This window comes from Odontesthes bonariensis, chromosome 24 (assembly GCF_027942865.1).
Source record: "Odontesthes bonariensis isolate fOdoBon6 chromosome 24, fOdoBon6.hap1, whole genome shotgun sequence".
Taxonomy (NCBI): domain Eukaryota; kingdom Metazoa; phylum Chordata; class Actinopteri; order Atheriniformes; family Atherinopsidae; genus Odontesthes; species Odontesthes bonariensis.
Window position 1 is genome coordinate 17,329,475 of NC_134529.1, and position 19,978 is coordinate 17,349,452.

Genomic DNA, 19,978 nt, shown 5'->3' on the forward strand with positions numbered 1-19,978 from the left:
AATTTACAAATGTACAAGAATTGGCTTGATACTTTTGAAGCAAATAAGTCAGATAAGGCGAGATCAGAGATAGAAAATAGGCTTCTGAGAGAAGGAAACACTGATTAAATACCAGCTGTTTGCTAGTCCCAGTTGCCTCCATCATTAGAACATGATTAACAAGCTCTGTGTTTTTGAGACATATTGCACAGGAGACTCTCAGACCTTTATCTCCTCACCTCATTCTTTCATCTTTCCTCCCTCCTCCCCATATTTCAATCATTTGCTCCTTTTCACCAGGTTCTCTTCCTTTCCATGCTCTCACTGCTTCCCTTTCGTTCCTCTCCTAATCCCTCCCATCACCTCTTTATCTCTCTATTTTGAACCCTCAGAGGGGGCAGGGTGACTCTGAGAGGGTTGACCCCCTTCTCCGTTGGTTTCTCCCTCTCTGTCTCACTCTCTCCAGCATTTCAACGTCAAAATCTCAGGAACCTTGAATTAATTTCTTGGACTGAAACTGCAACCTTCAAAAGCAACTTCAAAAAAGAAAACTGGGACAATAATACAGAGGAATAGTTCACTGGATTTCTCTCCTGTGGGGACAGTTTTAGTGTATTTTTAGAAGTGCTGTGATCCAGCCTAAGACAACTGTTGCATGCTTTTTGCTGCATGTTGAACGTTGTCTTCTCACAATCAAGTGGGGCCAAAAAGGATTTAACAAAGAAGTTGAAGGCGCGTTTCTATGGTAACACTGCCTTTCCAGAACCTCTGAAGGACCAAAGGTTATCACTGAACATCCAGCAGACTCAAAGACTAAGGTACTTAAAAAATCCATTTCACTCTGGCTGAACTTTACAATAATGATCTGATAGCGGTGTGTCTGAAACCCAAGGGCCATTGCACAGTTTATGCAGTTATTCTTTCTCATCGTCATTCAAAATATCTCATAAAGGCCAGCAGTAAGTAATGGTATACATCTTATCTATCTTAGCTGCAGGACCGTTTGTTTTGTAGTCTGTAAAGCTCCGTAATATATCGCTTTATAGTCAAATTCTACATTATAACCTGCTGCTCTGTTAATACTTGCAGCATGATTATATTGTACACGTCAATTTATTTTGCCAAAATATATCGCCATTTATGCATTTAAAAATGGTCTTAAATATACCATTCTTAAGAATTTGTAATTAAATGGATATCTAACTATATTATGAACTTGATGTACAGTGTTTGTTATATAGAATCACCTGGGAGGTTAGAAAGAGTAGGAAAGTTATAAAATGCAGGCAGTTTCAGAGACTGGTGACGACATTCACAGGGTAGATTCAACCAATCAGATCAGTCGAGTTGGTGAATCAAATTCTTGCCAAAGCAAGTTAGAAGTGAAGCAATAAAAGCCTTTAGTGTTGTTGTAGCTTCCTTTCAGTGAAGAAATACCCTTCAGTTCTGATATAATTGATGCCAAAAGCATCAATGCTAACTTCTGTTGGAACTTCAATTGTTGACACATCAAAAACCTGCCAGAAGCTGTCAGTATAGGACGCTCATTTGTCTGACACAACTGTTCCTCAGTTACAAGCACATGGCTTGGAGCATGGCAGGATAGATTCTCTCATAATGTGTAATTCTGTAAAAATCTATTTGTGTAGCAAGCTAATCAGCACACTGTCAGATCAAAAGGATTCAGACAGCAACATTTTACTTATAGACCCTTGTTGGAATCATAATTCAGTCTTCAGTTACTTCTTTCACCATCGAAACCAATGGTTCAGAGCCTTTGTGACCCCATAAACAAAGCAAAATGCGCTATTTCTAAAGCCTGAAGACTTCAAAGTATTCAGTATTTCAAAAGGAAGAAATGTTTTTCAGTTCTTCTTCTATTCTCTCTTTTAGCTTCTTGGGACCTCTCAGATCTCCACGTATCCATCTGAGAGGGGGGTGGAAGTAAACTACTGCAATGAAAAGCATTCACTTTGATGTTGAATAATTTGATCAATTATCTGTTTTTTAAACCTTCTTTATGTGACTGTTTTTTGTTTTTTATTTAACATAGAAGAAAAAATAGCTGCAGTATCACCCTCAGGGTCATTATGTAATTTGTGAAATGTAGCTGAGAAGGATTATTCATATGTTAATCTCTGCTTTCAGTATTTGTGCACAAAATAACATGCACTCCACGTTGGAACATACAGTGCATTGGGGAAAATACGCAGTAGTTTTGTCAGCTTTTTTCTGTTGCGAGAGAATTGGTTGTGTTTGGACTTTTGTGTGTTCAGTGTAGTGGGTTTCTGTGCTAAGCTGATAACAAGCAGTGATCAATGGTGGTGGCTCCGTGTTCGGCGATGATCCTTTACAGCAAAACACTCCCAACACAAAGAAGAAAAAAATACTCCATTACACGCAAAAGCATTGGATTCAAATTCTGGTTTCAGCTGAAGTAAAGAGGTATCATCAGTAAAGTCTGTATTGAAGTAAAGCGACTCATTTAGCTGAAAAAAGCAGGCAAAATAAACTTACAATATAGGTTTTATGATGTGACAAATGATGGGAAGGCAAAAAATGAAGTTAATTTAGTGACAACAGCTTGGATGTACTAATATCCAATAGGTTTACTTAGGAAGCATCTCCAAGCCTGTTTGTTGGAAAGTTAACACACTCCTTACATCATTTAGTGACTCACAGTTTCGACTGAGCTGTTGCTGCCTTTCATTTGCCCTCAAATGCCAGTTCGTAGCCTGCACCCACATTGTTCTAATTCTGTTCATTCCTCTGGTGTGGAGGAGGCAGCAGCAGTTGGTGTCCGTGAGCGTGTGAAGATCAGCTCAGCACTTAATAGTAACAACAGGTGGGCTGGGTCATCTTTATTTGAAACGAGGACAGACTCAATAAAGGGGAAATAGTTTCAGACTATAAAACATAGAAGAACTATACTGTGGATAATGGTACTTGCACGATACAGGTATTCTCCTGTTTGCTGTGGGATATTCTGTCTGCGCTACAGTCTTCTATCAATCTAACATCGTGGCTGTTTTACCTGCCGTTGATCAATATGTTGGTCTGACAAGCCGTTGCTAAGGCATGGCTTGATCAATGGTCAGCTTTTATATCACACGCATGCTCGCATGCCCAGGCTCTTTTAGCCTTCACTTCTGATTTAACACACACGCCAGCCGTTGTTTAGCGGATCGATGCCCTCTTGAATCCGACGCACACACAAATGCACATCAGAGCGTGAGAGAGTAGAATTATGTTAAATTGATTTTGCAGTTTGTTAACTGAATGCAGCAACACAAAGGTCAGTCTAAGAGCAACTACTGAATCAAAAAACGTCGATTCCTCACATTAAATTCTACAACCACCCTGATTCAACTGCACAGTGCAGATAGATAGATAGATAGATAGAGAGAGAGATAGATAGATAGATAGATAGATAGATAGATAGATAGATAGATAGATAGATAGATAGATAGATAGATAGATAGATAGATAGATAGATAGATAGATAGATAGATAGTTGAACAGCTCTGTAAAACATAGCTCAAAACAAAAAAAAAGGTTGTAATTATTGGTAATTCCCATATCAAGAAGAAGAAAAACATGATGGCATCACCTTGTGATTTGCATTTCTAATACAAATTTCTGCACAAGTCTGAAAATGCAAATGAGTCGCATTTAAAAGAGAGTGCTTGCGCAGCTTAATGAGCTGTTGTACCTGGCTGACTGAAAGGCAGCATGGCCCTTCCAAGGAAGCTGTCGCTGGAAACAGTGGAAAGGATTACAAAACTCCTTGAAGGAGGAAATTCAACTCAGAGTGTGGCAAAAGATTCGGTTGTACCAAATCAGCTGTGTCTTAAATATGGAGCTAGTGCAAACTAAATGGAAAAGTTATATAAGTGAAACATGCGGGTCAATGACTGCAATATGTCTTATAGAAATGCAACCTCTCAGAGCAAGCCACACTTGTTCAGTCTTTCAGTCTAATTGTTCTGTCGTGAACTTTAACATTTAACATGCTATCTGACCTTGGGGTAAGCTTACTGGGACGCCCACTCTTTGGAGGATTTGCAAGTGTTTTTCGTTAAGCACACACTGCCTCCGCATTTTGGGTTGTTGTTCATCATAGGTTGTGTTTATCTCATTTTAAGACCTGGCAAGGGAATGCGCAGCTAAAGAAATAAAAAAGAAAGCAGGGGCCAACGTTTGATATCAAACTGTAGGAAACTGGCTGAAGGAAATGGGATTCAGATCCAGAAAAGTCAAATGTAAAACTAATACTAAAAGGGAAAAAGACGAAAACAAGGTTACAGTTAAGAGAAGCAGTCATAAGCCGCTTTCGGACAGACCGTTCTAAGAACCCAGTTATCAGAACTGTCCTACTCGAATTTCGTTCTGATAACTGTCCTTCTGTTTCAGTCTGCATTCGCACATGAGTCGGGACCAGGTCGGGACTGATGCGCCGCGCGCAGCCGTCTGCGTCAGTGACGTGTTAAAGGCAGATTACAGTTCTGCGTCTATCGTCTTGACGTGTTGCTTTGCTCTGGTCGTGAACCACTTTTCATGCTATGGTTCTGCAACCTTGACCTAGAATTTCTAGTGACGCATAGCAGTTTCCCGCCAAAACGCTAGTGGGAGCCCATTCGAGAACTCGCGAGTCGTGAGAACTTCGGTGGGGGGAGTGTATATATTACAACAACCGGAACAACCAGACAACCGGAAAGGCATACCGAGGCCCAATCACAGCCGCTTTTGTCTGCGCACTTCCGTTGGTGGTCTGCGTCCGTCTGTCGCGTAGTCAGGATTTTTTGAGGCGCACGAGAACGCGCGCAGAGCCTCTGCGTGGGGGAGTGGTCAAGATTTTGATGGTCGCAGAGACTATGCGTCTGAAGCATAAATTAGGCATTAGCCGTTAGCCATTTAGCGCCACATTCAACAACAAAACAGAACAAAACAAAACCCGTAAAAGTAGGAGAGAAGAAAAAACACCACAAAGAAGCTATAATATGGAGAGCTAGGAGGGCACTGTGTTCATGGTCTGTATGATGGTGATATTAATCATGGACGATCACATCAGGCGTCTAATATCGAGGCTGGAAGAGCTCACAGAGAGAGTCAGGAGATACTTTTTCATTTCATGAAGGAAGAAAGGAGAGCAGAGCGCTGCAGACAAATGAGACCAGTATAAGTTTAACTTATTAAACACCCGCCGGTTGTGTCTGTGTTGTATGAGTAAACATTTCAGCCGTGATAGCATGACATGGGGCGTAGCTACCACACACCTCCGTCAGATGCGTTCTATAGAACCATGAAAAGACCCGACCTCGGAGAAGGAGCTAAATAGTTATAGGAACTAAGGGAGATAGCCCCGAGTTCCTGTATGTCCGAACACGGGAGAAAACGGCCCCGCGGATTAAAAGGTTATTGGAACTGCCAAAGGTTCCTACAGTCCGAAAGCGGCTATAGACCGTGGATTGGAGAAAAGTGCAATCAAACTTTTCTTTTGGAAGGACATATCAACACAATGAAATATCCAGCCAACAGTCTGGTTCTCAGTCCAACTGAAAACGTATAAATTGAAATATAATCTTCACAAAGCTGATCGAAGAATTCACGTCATCATCAAATTCTGTGGGCTTTTTTTCAAGATACCAACATTTGTTTTCCTCAGCTTAAACCGAAAAAAAGAAAAGAAATGAATTAACTGGAACAATTTTGCACATTCCTTCTGAATTCTAATGTGTGACCTATAGAACAGCAAACAGCTAACACACACAAGCCATTTGATTAAATTCGCACGCACCGGTTTAATGATAAAAGGAATGCTTTGCTGAATTGCTCCTTGAAGTCGGTATGTGAGCAGAAACATTGCCGCCTACAAGTGTCACAATGACCTGGACCTGCACTCACAGAGCAGCACTCACATGGCTCTGCATCACTTTTGTATTTGCTGATGGACGATGTGAGATTCAAGCAGAGAAAGAGAGAGAAAAATAAATCAACTCAAGCAGTGCATACTGAACACAAACAACCGAACGCGGGCACATAATCATGTTATTGGAGCACGGCTCCTCTGCCCTACAATGATGAAAACTTTCTTTGGAGAAGTAATTTGTCTCGTAGCGCAGATGTAATCTCCTCATCTCCTCTGCCTGTCTTCCTGTTTCATTATTCTCTCCCACTCCAACCCTCCTCCCTTACCTCCCACTTGCATCTCTCATTCTCACCCTCACACAGATAAACAGAACATACTCTAATGAGTCACCAGCATCTGCGTAAATAAACTGCTTCTGTGTGTGGATTAATCATGCTGTTAGTATTTCTCATAGCACAGATTGAGGTTGGATAAATTTGGCTTCAGTGGTGAATTCACGGTGGGAGGATGCCAATATTATTTCATATGGTTTGCATACTCAACAACAACAACATCATAGCCTGAAGACACCAAGACAATCTTAGCACTCTGCCCAACACCGCTGATTTCTGTAGTTTTTTTTTTGTTTTATTTGTTATGATAACATGAGTTAACAACAGTGTCTTAACTGTGCAGGGGTCTGCCACCAAAGCATTTCTTACAAACCCCTCATATCACATTTTATCCATAGTAATATAAGATGCACCACTATTTGAGTCCCATGTAAAAAAAGAAATACATACTTTACAACATTGCTTCAGTTCTTAGAGGTTGGCACCATAAGTTCATGCACAGCTCTCTTAAGGTCCCACCACAGCATTTTAATCAGGTTGAGGTTTGGACTTTGACGGGATCATTGCAACACCTGCATTCTTTTCTTTTTCAGTCATTCTATTCTAGATTCGCTGCCGTGTTCGGGATCTTTGTTCTTTTCCGTGACCCAGTTTCATTGGAGCTTTATCTGTCAGATGGTCTCGCATTTTAATGTAGAAAACTTTGATGCACAGAGGAGTTCATGGTCGACTCGATGACCGCAAGGCATCCAGAATTACTGCCGTGTTTGGGATCCCTGTCCTGTTGCGTGACCCAATTTCAGTCAAGCTTTAGCTGTCAGACAAATAGCCTCACATTTGAATACTTTGGTTGACAGAGGAGTTCATGGTCGACTCAATGACTGCAAAGCTTGCCAAACAAGCCCAAATCATCAGCCCTCCACTAACGTGCTTGGCAGTCTGTGTTTATGAGGTGTTTGTGCTGATGTGAGGTCTTGTGGCTTGTTCAGATGTAACGTCACAAACCTAAGCTGTGCTGCCATGTTCCTTTTAAGGCGAACAGGCTTTCTCCTGCAACCCTTTCAAACAAGCCATACCTGTTCAGTCTTTTTCAGTTCACTGTCATGAAGTTAAACATTTAACATGCTAACTGAGGCCTGTGGAGAATGTTCGTTTTTTTTTTGCAGTTTGTCTGAGCATTACACAGTCTGACTTTGGAGGGAATTCGCTTTGATGTTCACTCTTGGAAAGACTTGAATGTTTTCCACTCGTGAATCATTTTTCTCACTGTAGAATGATGGACTCCAAATGATTCGGAAAAACCCTTATCTTAGATTTTGTCAGCTAAATGATGACATGGTGTAATTTGTATTGTGTTGTTTGTATCTTTGTAAGACTCAGTAAGGGCGGGAGGATTTTTTTTACTGTGTAACGATACATAAAACCTCACTGAAAGACAAGTGTACTAACTTCTTTTATATGACTGTACCCGCATATAACTTTAAAATTTGTGCTGTGAAACGATAATGCCGTAAGTCGCAGAAGGTGATGATGACCTTGTTCAAACAGACTAATAACCGATTTTGTGACTTTAAAGAGGTTTGTTGATCAATTGGATTAGTCAGAGGGATGATCTCCAGAGACTGGTTGTTTACGTTGTCAGATATCTGAGCAGCTGGATACTTTAAGCTCTGGAAATATCCAGAATTTTTTAAACCACATTCCTTTAAGATAGCTACGGCTATCTGCCGAAACCGTTGGTGCTTTCAATCTGGGGTGTTGACAGCATTGCTGTCAGAAGCAGAGCTGTCAGAGAAATGTTAAAGAAGCAACTCAGCCAAGTCCACAGCCAGAGCATTTAACTGCCCTGTGACATTTTCAGATGTCCTAATTATCGTCAACTGCCTGATAGTGAAGGTCTACATATTATCAGATAAGGTAAGATGGTTATAGAAATACACATTGGGGATGGCTTTTCAGTTTTTATGTGTTGTCATTCCTGTCATTTCACATGAATGCTGCCCAACAGGTTGGGATACGTTGCCATCTCACAATTTATAAACGCGGACTGTGACAGAACGACCTTTCGAACAAGTAGACAAATGTTTTTGATGAGACTGAGCCGATTTTTCGGACTGGAGATTATGCAGTATGCGTATGGAACAAAGCAAGCTCTCTAAATGATTCTCTTTAAATACTTGAACTTGTGTGTGGGATGTCACGGCTCATGCTCTGCAAAACCGTTTCAGAAATTGTAGGGCTTTTTGCCTTTTAAAAATGTGATTTTGTTTGATCATCTTAAGCTGCCCTCTCCAAACTCAACTCTCTGTTTTTGTTCTCCCTCTTTAATTTCTCCATCTGCCTCCAGCTCTGTTCACCAATGAGCAGTCCGACCAACAGCGGGGAGGCGGCCCCTCCATCTCGGTCCAATCAGAAGACATTTTTGGATGATGTCATTTTAACCTTCAGCTCGCCGATGGCTTGGCTGCTGATTGTGGCCCTGATCATCACATGGTCAGGAGTGGCCATTGTTTTGTTTGATCTGCTTGATTATAAGACTCTAGCAGGTAAAAGTCATTTACTTTTATCCTCATTTTCTTATTTCACTAAATTTTTTGCACTTCATATAATGTCATTTTACTTGCCATGGTTAGCATTTTTTTGGCCCTTAAATAATTATTATAATTACATTAAAATGTGATTATAATGTGGTTGTAAGCTTTTACAATACCTCATTGACACTTTCTCTCAACTCCTGCATTATTCATTTTTCCACATTTCAGTCACACATCCATTTCTCACCCAGGAAACATTTTTGAAGCAGCCTTCAAAAGTGGATGTGCTCTCAGGAAGGTTGTCATTTTTCGACAGCATCTGTGTGACAAGTTATGGGGACGCAAATCATCTACGGTCTCTTTCTGATGTGGTCGTGCTTAAAGTGACACATGGTGTATTTCCCACTCGACTAAACCCACAGATGCTTTGAAAATGACACACTTTCCCCCATTTTTAAGAATTCATCTCTCACACCCACATGTTCAGATCGACTATAACATCAATAAGTCGACCATTTGGCAGTTTATGTACCAGCGCAGTAGCTGTGTGCATCCAGAGGAATTTTCCCACCTCCTCATTTTCTTTTTAATGTCTGACTCATACACTGGTAGAATCGATTGAAAGGGTACCCCCTGATGTGAACATGCATACTAATAACATAGTTACGTGGCTTGAATACCACAAGGGGCTGTCAGTAACTTCATTATTTTATTTTTTTTTTTAATAATCCGGTTTACGTGGACTTCTTTGCATTTTTTTCTGCCACCTTAAAGGAAGTGGGAGAAGATTTGTTTCTCACACATCTTGTTATCTCAGTTCACAGCTTAATTGTCTGGGTTGGTCACATTTGATTTTTCTGTGATCACACTTTAATTCCTCCGATGCCGTGTGATAACGGAAAACGCATTCCCCCGAGCTTATGACTATGTTAAAGTAAACGCAAGATGAAGGATCTCTTCTTCAAATAGTTTCTCGCTCAATGACTAGGTTTACAAATCTGTGAAAGAACATTCCATCCACAAACCTGATCAGTCACGACAATAAAACCACTGACAGATCTGTCAGTCAGCTGTCTCATCACAGTCTAAAATAAATCATCAAAAATTTAGCTTGTTAACACCAGTCTGGCAGTTCTTTGTTCACTTATTTTTCTGCTTAGGTTCAGGCATCAAACCAACTTAGTTTGGTTTAATAACCAAAAGGCCTTGGCTATAGAAAATCTGGTGCATCAAATAGTGACATGAAGATAAATAGTTTTGCCAGTAAGTCTTGACAAAATGGTTGAAAAGTGAGTATGCAGACATGTGTCAGGAACTTTGACATGGATAAGTTGGGATGGTTGGACAGATGGGCAAAAACATGTCAAAATGTGAAGGTCTTGGAATCCCTGGTACGCTGCAGTTGGATCCCCTCAACAGCCTTTTTTCTTCTTCTCATCATTCAACAGTTTAAGTAGGCAGCCCATGTTCTGCAAATTCTGCCATCCAGGGAAGACTCAGAATTCACAATTCTCAACCTTTTCACATGTTTTAAGCGGCTGCTGTCTCACCCATAAAACATGTGTCCAATGCAAATCTCTGAAGTCGTTTTACTCTCCCTCCACACGAAAACGAAATCAATCATTTCAGGTTTTGGTGTAAAGTTAGTTCACTGCCATAAAGACCTTTCTATCGATTCTACTCACATCTCTCCTTTACCACTCCCACCACTGCACATCTCAATGTATTTGGATTATCCTACATTGTAGGGATACTCCTGCCTCACACATCCAACACACTCATCTTTAACTCCTCTCCTCACTCTCTTCCTTTCTTCACCTCCCACCCCTTCACATCCTCTCCATCCTCATGCTGTCAATCATCTGCCATCTCATCCAAAGACTACACATCATACTGTGACGACCCCGTGTGTCTATCACCTGGTAAAAGCAACCAACTAAACCCCGATTTGAATGCACTGCTTGCTTCTAGAGTGCTGCATGTAACAGTTTAGACTTACATGTATAAGTCTTTGTCCAAGAGATTTCACTCTGAATTTGGCTTTTAAGGGGTAAATCAACACTAAATCGGCACAAAAATCTCCCACTGGCCATGAAATCATAAACAGCTGCTGGTAACCGCAGATTTGAATGAAGGCACGGTGCTTTAAGTTTCAAATTATGCAAAATAGTGTTTCAACAATTTCAGCTCATTCAGCCCAGAAAAGACATTCTCTAGTCCAAAGCCTCACATACTGAAGAGCTCTTTGTCAAGAGTGCCTCGTTGCAATTTTCAGGGCACGAGATACCCCTTCGCTGTCACTTTTAACACACAGGGAAGTGCTCTACAGCTGCATTTTGCCAATTATCTTTCACTGTAGTAGGCGATTCACCGAGTAGCCCAACCGAAAACAACAACAGGAAAATCTATTGTGCTTTCTTATCAACATGCACAGAGAACCACGTAAGGGAAGTTGGAGGAGTGGACAGGTGGATATAGACTAAAAAAATAAGGGACTTATTTTCTCCTCCTTTTGAGTCTTCATTTTGACTTCTGATCTTCGCTTTGACTTTCTTCAGTCTACAACTGCACTACTTTGTTAGGTATTGACAGTACGTAGTTAAAGTTAGGAATCACAAGAATTTGATCAGGCAACAAAAGTACTTGTTAAAGGTTAGGAAAGACAACGGTTGGGCATTAAAATTCACAACAACTGCGTGTTATTGTGGAAAGCTTTGCTGACATTTTCCACATTGCCATGGCAACGTCTGCATTCATAAGTGACACATAAGGCTACAGAACAAGCGTCAGTCGGTGATGAGGTGGGAGTGAGAACAGCTTGACACACTGGATGCGTGTTCCAGACCACTTCATGCATATGTACCTATTTTTCTTTTTTCTTACTTTTAATGACTTTGGGCTATTGAGCGTACATCAGCTTTATCTACAAATTTGCAGGTTGTAAGGTACAGATGGGGTTGGTGGATATTGCTAAAACAAGCGTTTCCACCTTGAGTTTGAGTCCTGCAGAAAACTCCTCATGTTGTTTTACCTTGGATATCACTAGAAGCAGCCAGTTTCCATGGACCACTTTAATTCACATTGCCAGTCTTGCCAGAGTTTAAAAAAAGCTTGATGGCAAACACTTGAATCAGATCAGACTGATCCGATCCAGCTTAATCAGTGTACACATTTTAATCAGATTGAGACCGGTGTTGTCAACCTTTTGATAATCTGATCAAAAGGAAAATGTTCTCAAGTAAAAACTTCATCTGATTGTTGATCTCTAGTTTAAAAGTAGGTCCGTTCTTTCGGTCCATGCTAGCACCACTAAGGGGTGTGGAAACATAATGAATTTCTGAAGGGTTTGAACACGATGGCAGCAAAACAAGACTGGTCTCTAAAGGACACTTGTATGTTGGAGACTTAAGAAGAGTCAAGGATTAAAGAACATCTTGACAACGTATTTCAACAGTGCTCCATTCCTCAGTGTTTGTTGATTCATTGGAAGCAACAGAAAAGCAGAAGTGGTTTGCACAGAGTGAATATGTCTGTATGACGCTCGTTTTTTTTTTGCTGAGTAAATGGTATTTTATCAATAAAGTTGCAGAACAGCAAGCATTCCCACTTTTCCCATGAGTTTAATTCTGACTAAATCTTTGACAAGTGTAAAAGAACAACTTATCAGATGTCATTAATCAGTGTAAACACTGTATTGTTCACCGAAGGCACCAAGGCAATAAATCTACAAGGAACATGGGTGTTCTAGACCTTCTAAATGTGCAGATTATCATGATTTGCTGCTAGTTCTGCAAGCTGAAAGGATTCACTGTTGCTTTACCCTTTGAGCCTCTCATTTCCTTAGTGGCAGCATCTCCTCATCTTATGTCCCGCTATTGAATCATTTTTTTTAAAATTTGTTATCTATCAGTATATCATCTCACTTCTTTAAGTGCACGACAAATCAACCCCACGTGCTTGTATTAACACTGTAGAATCCGAGTGTGTGCCTTTGTTTTATCTGGATCTGCTGATCTTCGTCGGTAAAGAATGGCTCTGGGTTCTGGGTGTTACAGTACAGCCAATCTGTAAACCAGTTGGGATTTTAAATGGAATCATTTCTTCAATTTATCAGCCCAAAAAAAAAAGAATGTAATAGATAAGGTGGATGAAGTTACTCGTTTATCACTTTATGAAGTTTGAAGAAAGGTTAAACGTCTTTTAGCTTAGTCAGGAAAGCATTTTCTTCAGCTATAAGTCTTTAATCACGTTTTTTTTTGTACATTAAAAAAATGCATTGTACTTATTGTAACAAAAGGGTTGCATGTCAATGACACAAATACAAAAAAAACAAAAAGAAAGGAGCCTCCGTGTGTATGTGTGTCCAGTGGAAGCAGGAGGACAAAGACATTCTTTATAAATGAACACATTCATTCTGGGACTTTTAAGCAAAAGGAAAAAAACTGCAGGATGTCAGTGAGTGTTATACCCACCTTAAAAAACCTTTGTTCGTCCTTTGAAACGGAGAGAAAGAAAAGGAGTGTTTCTTAATACAAGTGATTTTCTTTGAAAGGGAAATTTGGCAATGGAGACAGATGAAAAACATGACTGGACAGTAATACAGTGTTTATCTTCTTGTTCACACATTAACGATGGAACTTTAAAGTGTTTGACCATTATTTAAGCTCCTATTGAAAGGATAGGCAAGCGAGCAGATGTGCATCATTTAGCATCTCTCGTCTGGCCCAGATGTTTCCCTAACAGTTTTCCTTCCGAGGGTTCATCCAGAGTCTCAGTGGGTTTACGTCTTCTATCTCTGGCACAATTGGTATTTTTCTCTTTCCTTTTCTTGATGCCCCCTAGAATACCTGCACAACCCCCGAAAACAGAGAAGTAGACAAGAGGAAAAGAGACATGAAAGAAAAAAGATGACACCAAATAGATTTCAGGAGACAACAGAGAGGAAAAGCGCCCTGTTTTGGAGACGGGAAGAGACAAAAAAAAACAGAGACTGAAAGACTAAGTTACTACAATAAAATGAACAAAGGCAATTACCAAGGGGAAATTGTTGCTGTCTATTCCTGGTTTCTCTGGCATTGTGTGTTGAGTGCCAATCAAAGAAATGTCAGTGCATTAATCAGTTGTTTATGAGGCTGCATTAGCCTCTGAAACTCCTCCACACCGGGAGAGAAACAGGCAAAAAGCATCTTCCATCTGGTGGAGGGAAAATTAAAGAGATTCACAGTGAACATCAAAACAACGCATTTAGCACTTTAGAGACCACAGTTAGCATAACACACACACACACACACAGAAGTGATGAATGTCAAATTCACTCGTCTCCTAGAGAGAAGAATGCAAATTACCTTCTCTGCAGCAGCGGTATGTCATCATTGGGTTTTAGCTCTCTAAGAACAAGTTTTATTTCATCAACCACACTCCAAAGTAAAATGGCCAACTTGCCTCTTAGAGATAGATTCTGACAGAGCAGCAGCCGTAATTTGTATCAGTAATGTACCCTTTCCACATTATTGTCATTACATTCAAGATCACTGCTGCACTTCATTTTACACTTCGCACTGATTTAGTTGGGATTAGTGTTTAATGACAGATGAGGAAACTGTGACATAAAGCCAAGCTTAGATGGGAGAAAATGTGTTTAAAAGGAACACTAAGCAGCCCCTCTGACCACGTGTAGCATCATGGTCTAAGTGCAAAAGTAAAGTGGAGCATACACTGTGTCAGGTTGTAATCAAACCTAAGTAGGAAAATGTTTGGTGGAAACAAAATTTCCTACGAATGAAGTGAACCCATCAAACAACATCAAAGATACCGGTGAATTTTGAATTCATCCTTTACAAAAGCTAAAATGTATAAGTGTACTCTTAAAACACATCAGGTTTTTCAATTTTACACACACACACACAAATATATATACATATATATGACCAAGCTCCTTCAGTTACAGGTTCCTTCACCCTACGTGTGTGAAGGAGAGGCACCGCAAGCCCTTTGTTCCTGCTCCGACAACAAGTGCTAAAAGGACACACCAGTCACTGAGAGGGCGAACACACAGAGACAACCGTGCACACTCACGCTCCTTCCCACAGACAAATTAGAATCATCGCTTAGCAGCAATGTGCAATCAGTTATGCGTGATTAGAAATCCTAATGAAGTCCTGAGCAAACAAATTCCATAATCACTCATTTAGTCAGCTTTTTTCATGCAAATAACATTTTTTTGTTCAAGAAGTTCTTCATCTGCTTTACTTTGAAAAGGTCAGGGCTCAAACAATCCATCGAAGCGTTCCTCGTGATGATTAAAAGAGTGAAATAAACAAAGCCAAAACCCCGCTTTGACCATAATTACTGGCTACTGGCAACGATCAGCAATGATGGAAGTGAGAGATTTGCTCCTTTTTAATGTGTGCCCTAACAGAATGTTCTACCAGCATATTTTCGGTACACGTATTTGATTTTCTGCCATTTGACACCACTGTGATGGAAAAGTCTGTGAGTGACACTTCCTCATATCTATACAGACAATGTCAGAGGTGGAAGAACAGGTAAAAATCTATCAAAAATGTTTCAGTTATGTGGTTGTTTCTTGCCGTGTCTTCATTCAGCATGTCTTCTGCACCTTGGAAAGATGAGTCCTAACATGTTTGAAAAGTCTGTTTTGAGTTTTTGTTTTTTGTTTTTTTAATCATATTTGCAGCATTATAGTGGCAAAGCTGTAAATCTAAAGCTGTATGTGGGTTTGACTGCTAAAACATGCAGTGAGATGAGGGTTGCTGATCATTTGGTTCTGCATGACTTTCTCTTTTTAGATTTTTTGTCTGTCATGTGTGTTTTTCCCTCTTTTTCTTTACCTTTTTCTCTCACAGACCTGGGCTTCACATCATGAAATCTATGTTAATCTTTGTGTGCTTCTCCTGACCAGGTCTCCCTCCTCCTTCTGCAATTGCCAAGAGAGGTTTGAAGGCTAGAGGCAAGCTGAAATAAATCCCTTTCATATACATACGAGAACTAATTTAAATAATGGAATATATACATATATATAGTACAGTACTCTCAGATATCCTTCTGTTGATAAAGGCTAAACTGAGACATTTGGTAAATGCATTTTATATACAAAACATTCTGTATCTATACAGATGTTGCCACAGACTAAACAAGTTGAAACACAGAATCCAACAAAGAAACTGCAAAAAGAGCTGAATTCTTGCCTATAAAGAATAAAGATGCATATTTTATAGTTAAGATACAGTATTTGAAGCAGCCTATTGTTCACAGCCAAAATAACAGATGTCTTCCATTTTACATTCAGTCTTTCAGCCGACCTAGATGGAGATAAATGCTCATTGTGCTGCTTGGTTTAATTGAGTTTTCAATACAGAACATGGACAAGAGAAATAAAACAGGGATACATCTGAGAAGTTAAGAGAGAAACTAACTGGCAAGCCTGGTCAAGGTAAAAACAGCAAAACCATCTTCCCTGCAGTCCAATGATGATTAAGAAATCATTAGGAGGTTTTTCAGGTCCAAAACCTAAATCCAACAGCCCTGGATGAGTTTGAATGAAAGAAGAAAAGAAAAAGAAGAAGGTACACCAAGGTGCAGTTTGACATACAGGATCCAGATACACCAATACGTTGCACTCTGAACGGAAGTGGGCTCAGTGGACAGATAAATATAAAAAAGCCTGATGTGTATACAAAGCAGCGGAAGGTGTTTTGGTAAGACACATCAGCTCTAAGTCTGCAGAGTAAAAACATGAAGCTCTTAAAGCAGAGAACACCAACCTCACTGCGAACAGGGAGAAACTTCAGTTTCAGTTGATCTAGTTGTTATCATGCCAGTCTGCAAGTATCGCCAGTGCCAATACATACAGATCAGTGCGTTCCAGCTGTGCTCACCTGTTCATGTTGTGAATTCTGGTATTGACGCATCACCTACACAACTGACAACATGGTGTGCTGTATAGTGGAATGTATTTTAGCTCAAACTTTGATTCTCTCTAACCCCAACAAAGCAGTTTGATTCATGAGATGAGCCAAGAAGCGGTGATGCATAAACACTGAAAAAACAAATAAAATGAATCCAAGCAGTAGGACGAATTGTGGGGGGGTTCAACCGTGGGACACCTTTTCGACATCCAGATGCAACAACAGTTTTTTTGCTCCGGGGTTCTGCCAACGACTCAACGGCATTTTACTAAAATACTTTTGACGATTCTTTTTTAGGTTAAAGCAATGACATCACTTGGTTAGGGTTCGGAATGAAAATCATTTTGCTGGTTGCCTCAGTGATAAGTCAACACAACAAAACCTTCTGACACCATGTACTGGTTGGGTTAAAGCAATACCAACACTTCCTTGGGTTAGACATCGAAACTGCTCGGTTTGGGTGAGCAACAATCGCAGTTTGGACTAAATTACATTATCGTAATACCTCAACTTATCATTAATGCACATCATTTTCACACTTTCACGCAAGAGGTTGCATATTCTTTGAAAAAAAGTATTTTTTGGGAGGCGGGGTGTGGAAGTAAGGAGTATGCTCATTTAAAATTCAAGAAAAAAACAGCTAAACTATCAGTGGTGAAGTCTCATTAAGAGTGAAAGGATTCAGTTTTCGGTCACGGCCTCCTTAACACGTGTGACAAAATGTTCCGTTTAAAGTCCCATGCCCAAATTAAATAAATAAATAAAACAACAACAGTGTATCATTTGAATTAACATATCGCATCAAAATGTTAAACATACTCTACAGTTCTATGTGTGTGTTTTGTTTCATCTTAGGTGGGGTCCGTTTAGTTAAACCAAGCCCTGCTGGAATTCATAGCGATGTCACAGCTCAGGAGAGCACCGATTGGTTGGAGATGATGTGGACTCTTGTAGTCAGTTTGTTTGCTCCCGATGAGGAAGAGGAAGGTATTCATCAGCTAACTGAAACCCTCACATGTAAGAAGACATCCCCTCACACCGATTAACCATTGAATGGTGATAATGACTTAAAATACAGTACTCATCCTACCTAACATTTCACTCAGAGCCATGAGAATATTAGCACTCATTAACTAATAGAGTTATAACGAAGACCATGCTTAAAGGATAACTGCGGTATTTTCAACATTAAGCCTCTTTTCTGAGTCGTCTGCAATGTTTTAGAACCCCCCTCATCGCTTTTTTGATGTTTACTGCTGTCTCCGGTATTTGCCTAATTTGATTCATCTCAACCTGCTTCAGAATGGCAAGTCATGTGCATGTCCAAAAAGGTCCGTAAAAGCACAATAAACGTCTGTTTTCAAAATAATCAACTCACCGGAGTGGTTACTGGTGTGCACTGGTAATCCGTATCAAATTTCGTTGCGAAAAGTTGCTTCTGTCGTGTTTTATTTGACATTTTGTAAATCCCATTGAGTTCTATTGAAGACTGGATATTCGTTGATATTACTCCTTCACCGAAACCGGAAAGAGGAGATGTTTGTAGTTCTCTCGCACCGGAAATGCAAACCAGGATAATACCTAGCTGTAGTCCTGTCGCTCAGTTGGCCTACGGACGAACTGCTGAGCGGAAGTTTATCCACGGCTGTGAGGTGGCTAAGAAAATAGTTCGAGCATGAATGAGCTGCCAAATAAAACACGACAGAAGCAACTTTTCGCAACGAAATTTGATATGGATTACCAGTGCACACCAGTAACCACTCCGGTGAGTTGATGATTTTGAAAACGGACGTTCATGGTGCTTTTACGGACCTTTTTGGACATGCACATGACTTTCATGCACATGAAAAGCGGTGAGGGGGGTTCTAAAACATTGCAGACGACTCAGAAAAGAGGCTTAATGTTGAAAATACCGCAGTTCTCCTTTAATATGATACTATATGAGAGGGTGGAGATAGACAATACATTTTTGCTTCAGTTTTTATATTTAGTTATCAGACCCAATGTTCCTTTAAAATGCTACCAGTCAACTGCATTTAATACTTCACCTTATTTTAACTATACCTAAAGGAAGCATTAATTGATGCAACTGGCAATCAGTTGAAAGATACATAACTGAGTTATTGTATCATGAATATAAGTTAAAAATAAATTCAGAGAAACAGCAGACAGGCTGAACAGAAGAAAACAAGAATGAAAGCATTGCTTTATACACATAAGATAACAGTAATTGCTAATATCCATCATTTTTTGCATGCAAAGAACTATTTCTCTGTGAGAAACGGCTACAATCACTAGATCTTCACGTGCATAATTTACCGCCCAACAATGTGTACACTTTGGAAAATTTAGACTGATGAACTGACCCCTGTGTTTTTCAGCTTTCCACTCAGAGGAGCTTTAAAGGAAAAGGAGGTGGAGGGGTGAGACGAATGGAACGGTATTCAGAGCCGCGTGAAGAGAGAAGACACGAAGGAGGAAAGAGCTGCATGTGGAGAAGAGAAACAGAAGGAGGAAGAGGATGTTGTGCATTAAATCCCAATAATATCTTTTTCTGTAGATTGCTAAATGAGATTTAATCAATAAAGACTCCCAAATTAAAAGCTGGACTTTTATTCATTTTCTTAGAGTGACTGCCATACCACTGTAGTCTTTTTCCGTGAACTGTATGTTTTCCTTTTGTGGTTTTCTGAACGTTCTTTATTTGCTTTAAAAGTGTAATTATAGGTGGGAAAAAAAATAGCATAGGTAAAATAGGCATTTTACAAAGTGTATCCTTCAAAACGTTTGCAAAAAAAAACAAGCAAATAGTCACAACAACATGCAGAGTTGAGGGCATTAACATCTTAACTGTGGGAATGAGTCAGGAATCACCGCTCTTTAATATGTAGGGGCTCCATTGTAAAATTGGCAGCTACCGTAACAGCCTCCTTTAAGGGGCCGCGCCTACAACTGGATAAGGGAAAATACAACTCAGGGTTTTGACATCAAAGCAGACATGATGCCCATTTTTTTTCCTTGAAAAGATAAAGAGGTAGGGGGTTGGTGGATGGAGCAGCTAAGCACTGTGATTTGAACCAAGGGCCTTCATGTGCTGTGAGATCCAGACCGACATGTTGTCAACAGCATGGCAAGACTTTGCTAAAACTTTCTGTAATTTCCAGGTTGGATTTAGACCTCACGTGCTTTGGGTTAGAAATCGATCGCGATCGGGTCTCAAACCCATTCCTTTTACAACAGAGCCGACTCCATGGAACCGATTTTACTGGTTGCCTCGGTGTAGCCCAAACATGCCAAAATTTAGTCACTTCCTGGTTGGTATTAGATGTTAACATC

At 40.1% G+C, this 19,978-nt stretch overlaps 1 protein-coding gene across 4 annotated transcripts; it reads left to right on the forward strand.

The window, feature by feature from the left end:
• Positions 1–371: 371 nt before the first annotated feature.
• Positions 372–19,307, forward strand: trdn (triadin). Of its 4 annotated transcripts, none has more exons than XM_075459491.1 (6): positions 372–797; positions 8,528–8,726; positions 10,595–10,636; positions 15,637–15,684; positions 17,498–17,629; positions 19,024–19,307. In XM_075459491.1, the coding sequence occupies exons 2-6, from the start codon at positions 8,540–8,542 to the stop codon at positions 19,044–19,046; spliced, it is 432 nt and encodes a 143-aa protein (XP_075315606.1). In that variant the 5' UTR covers positions 372–797; positions 8,528–8,539; the 3' UTR covers positions 19,047–19,307. The 4 variants fall into 4 exon arrangements, with proteins under 4 accessions (XP_075315606.1, XP_075315604.1, XP_075315605.1 ...); XM_075459489.1 differs by having other exon boundaries at positions 17,498–17,659; positions 19,024–19,256; XM_075459490.1 differs by lacking the exon at positions 10,595–10,636 and adding an exon at positions 15,236–15,259 and having other exon boundaries at positions 17,498–17,659; positions 19,024–19,256.
• The last annotated feature ends 671 nt before the right edge of the window (positions 19,308–19,978 follow it).

What these genes read in the sequence shown, in the direction of transcription:
- trdn (XM_075459489.1), top strand. Translation starts at nt 8,540, where the DNA reads ATGAGCAGTCCGACCAACAGCGGGGAGGCGGCCCCTCCATCTCGGTCC. An exon ending in TGATTATAAGACTCTAGCAG is followed by an intron (nt 8,727 to 10,594) that starts GTAAAAGTCATT and finishes TCTCATCCAAAG; the next exon opens with ACTACACATCATACTGTGAC. An exon ending in CCCCGTGTGTCTATCACCTG is followed by an intron (nt 10,637 to 15,636) that starts GTAAAAGCAACC and finishes TCTCCTGACCAG; the next exon opens with GTCTCCCTCCTCCTTCTGCA.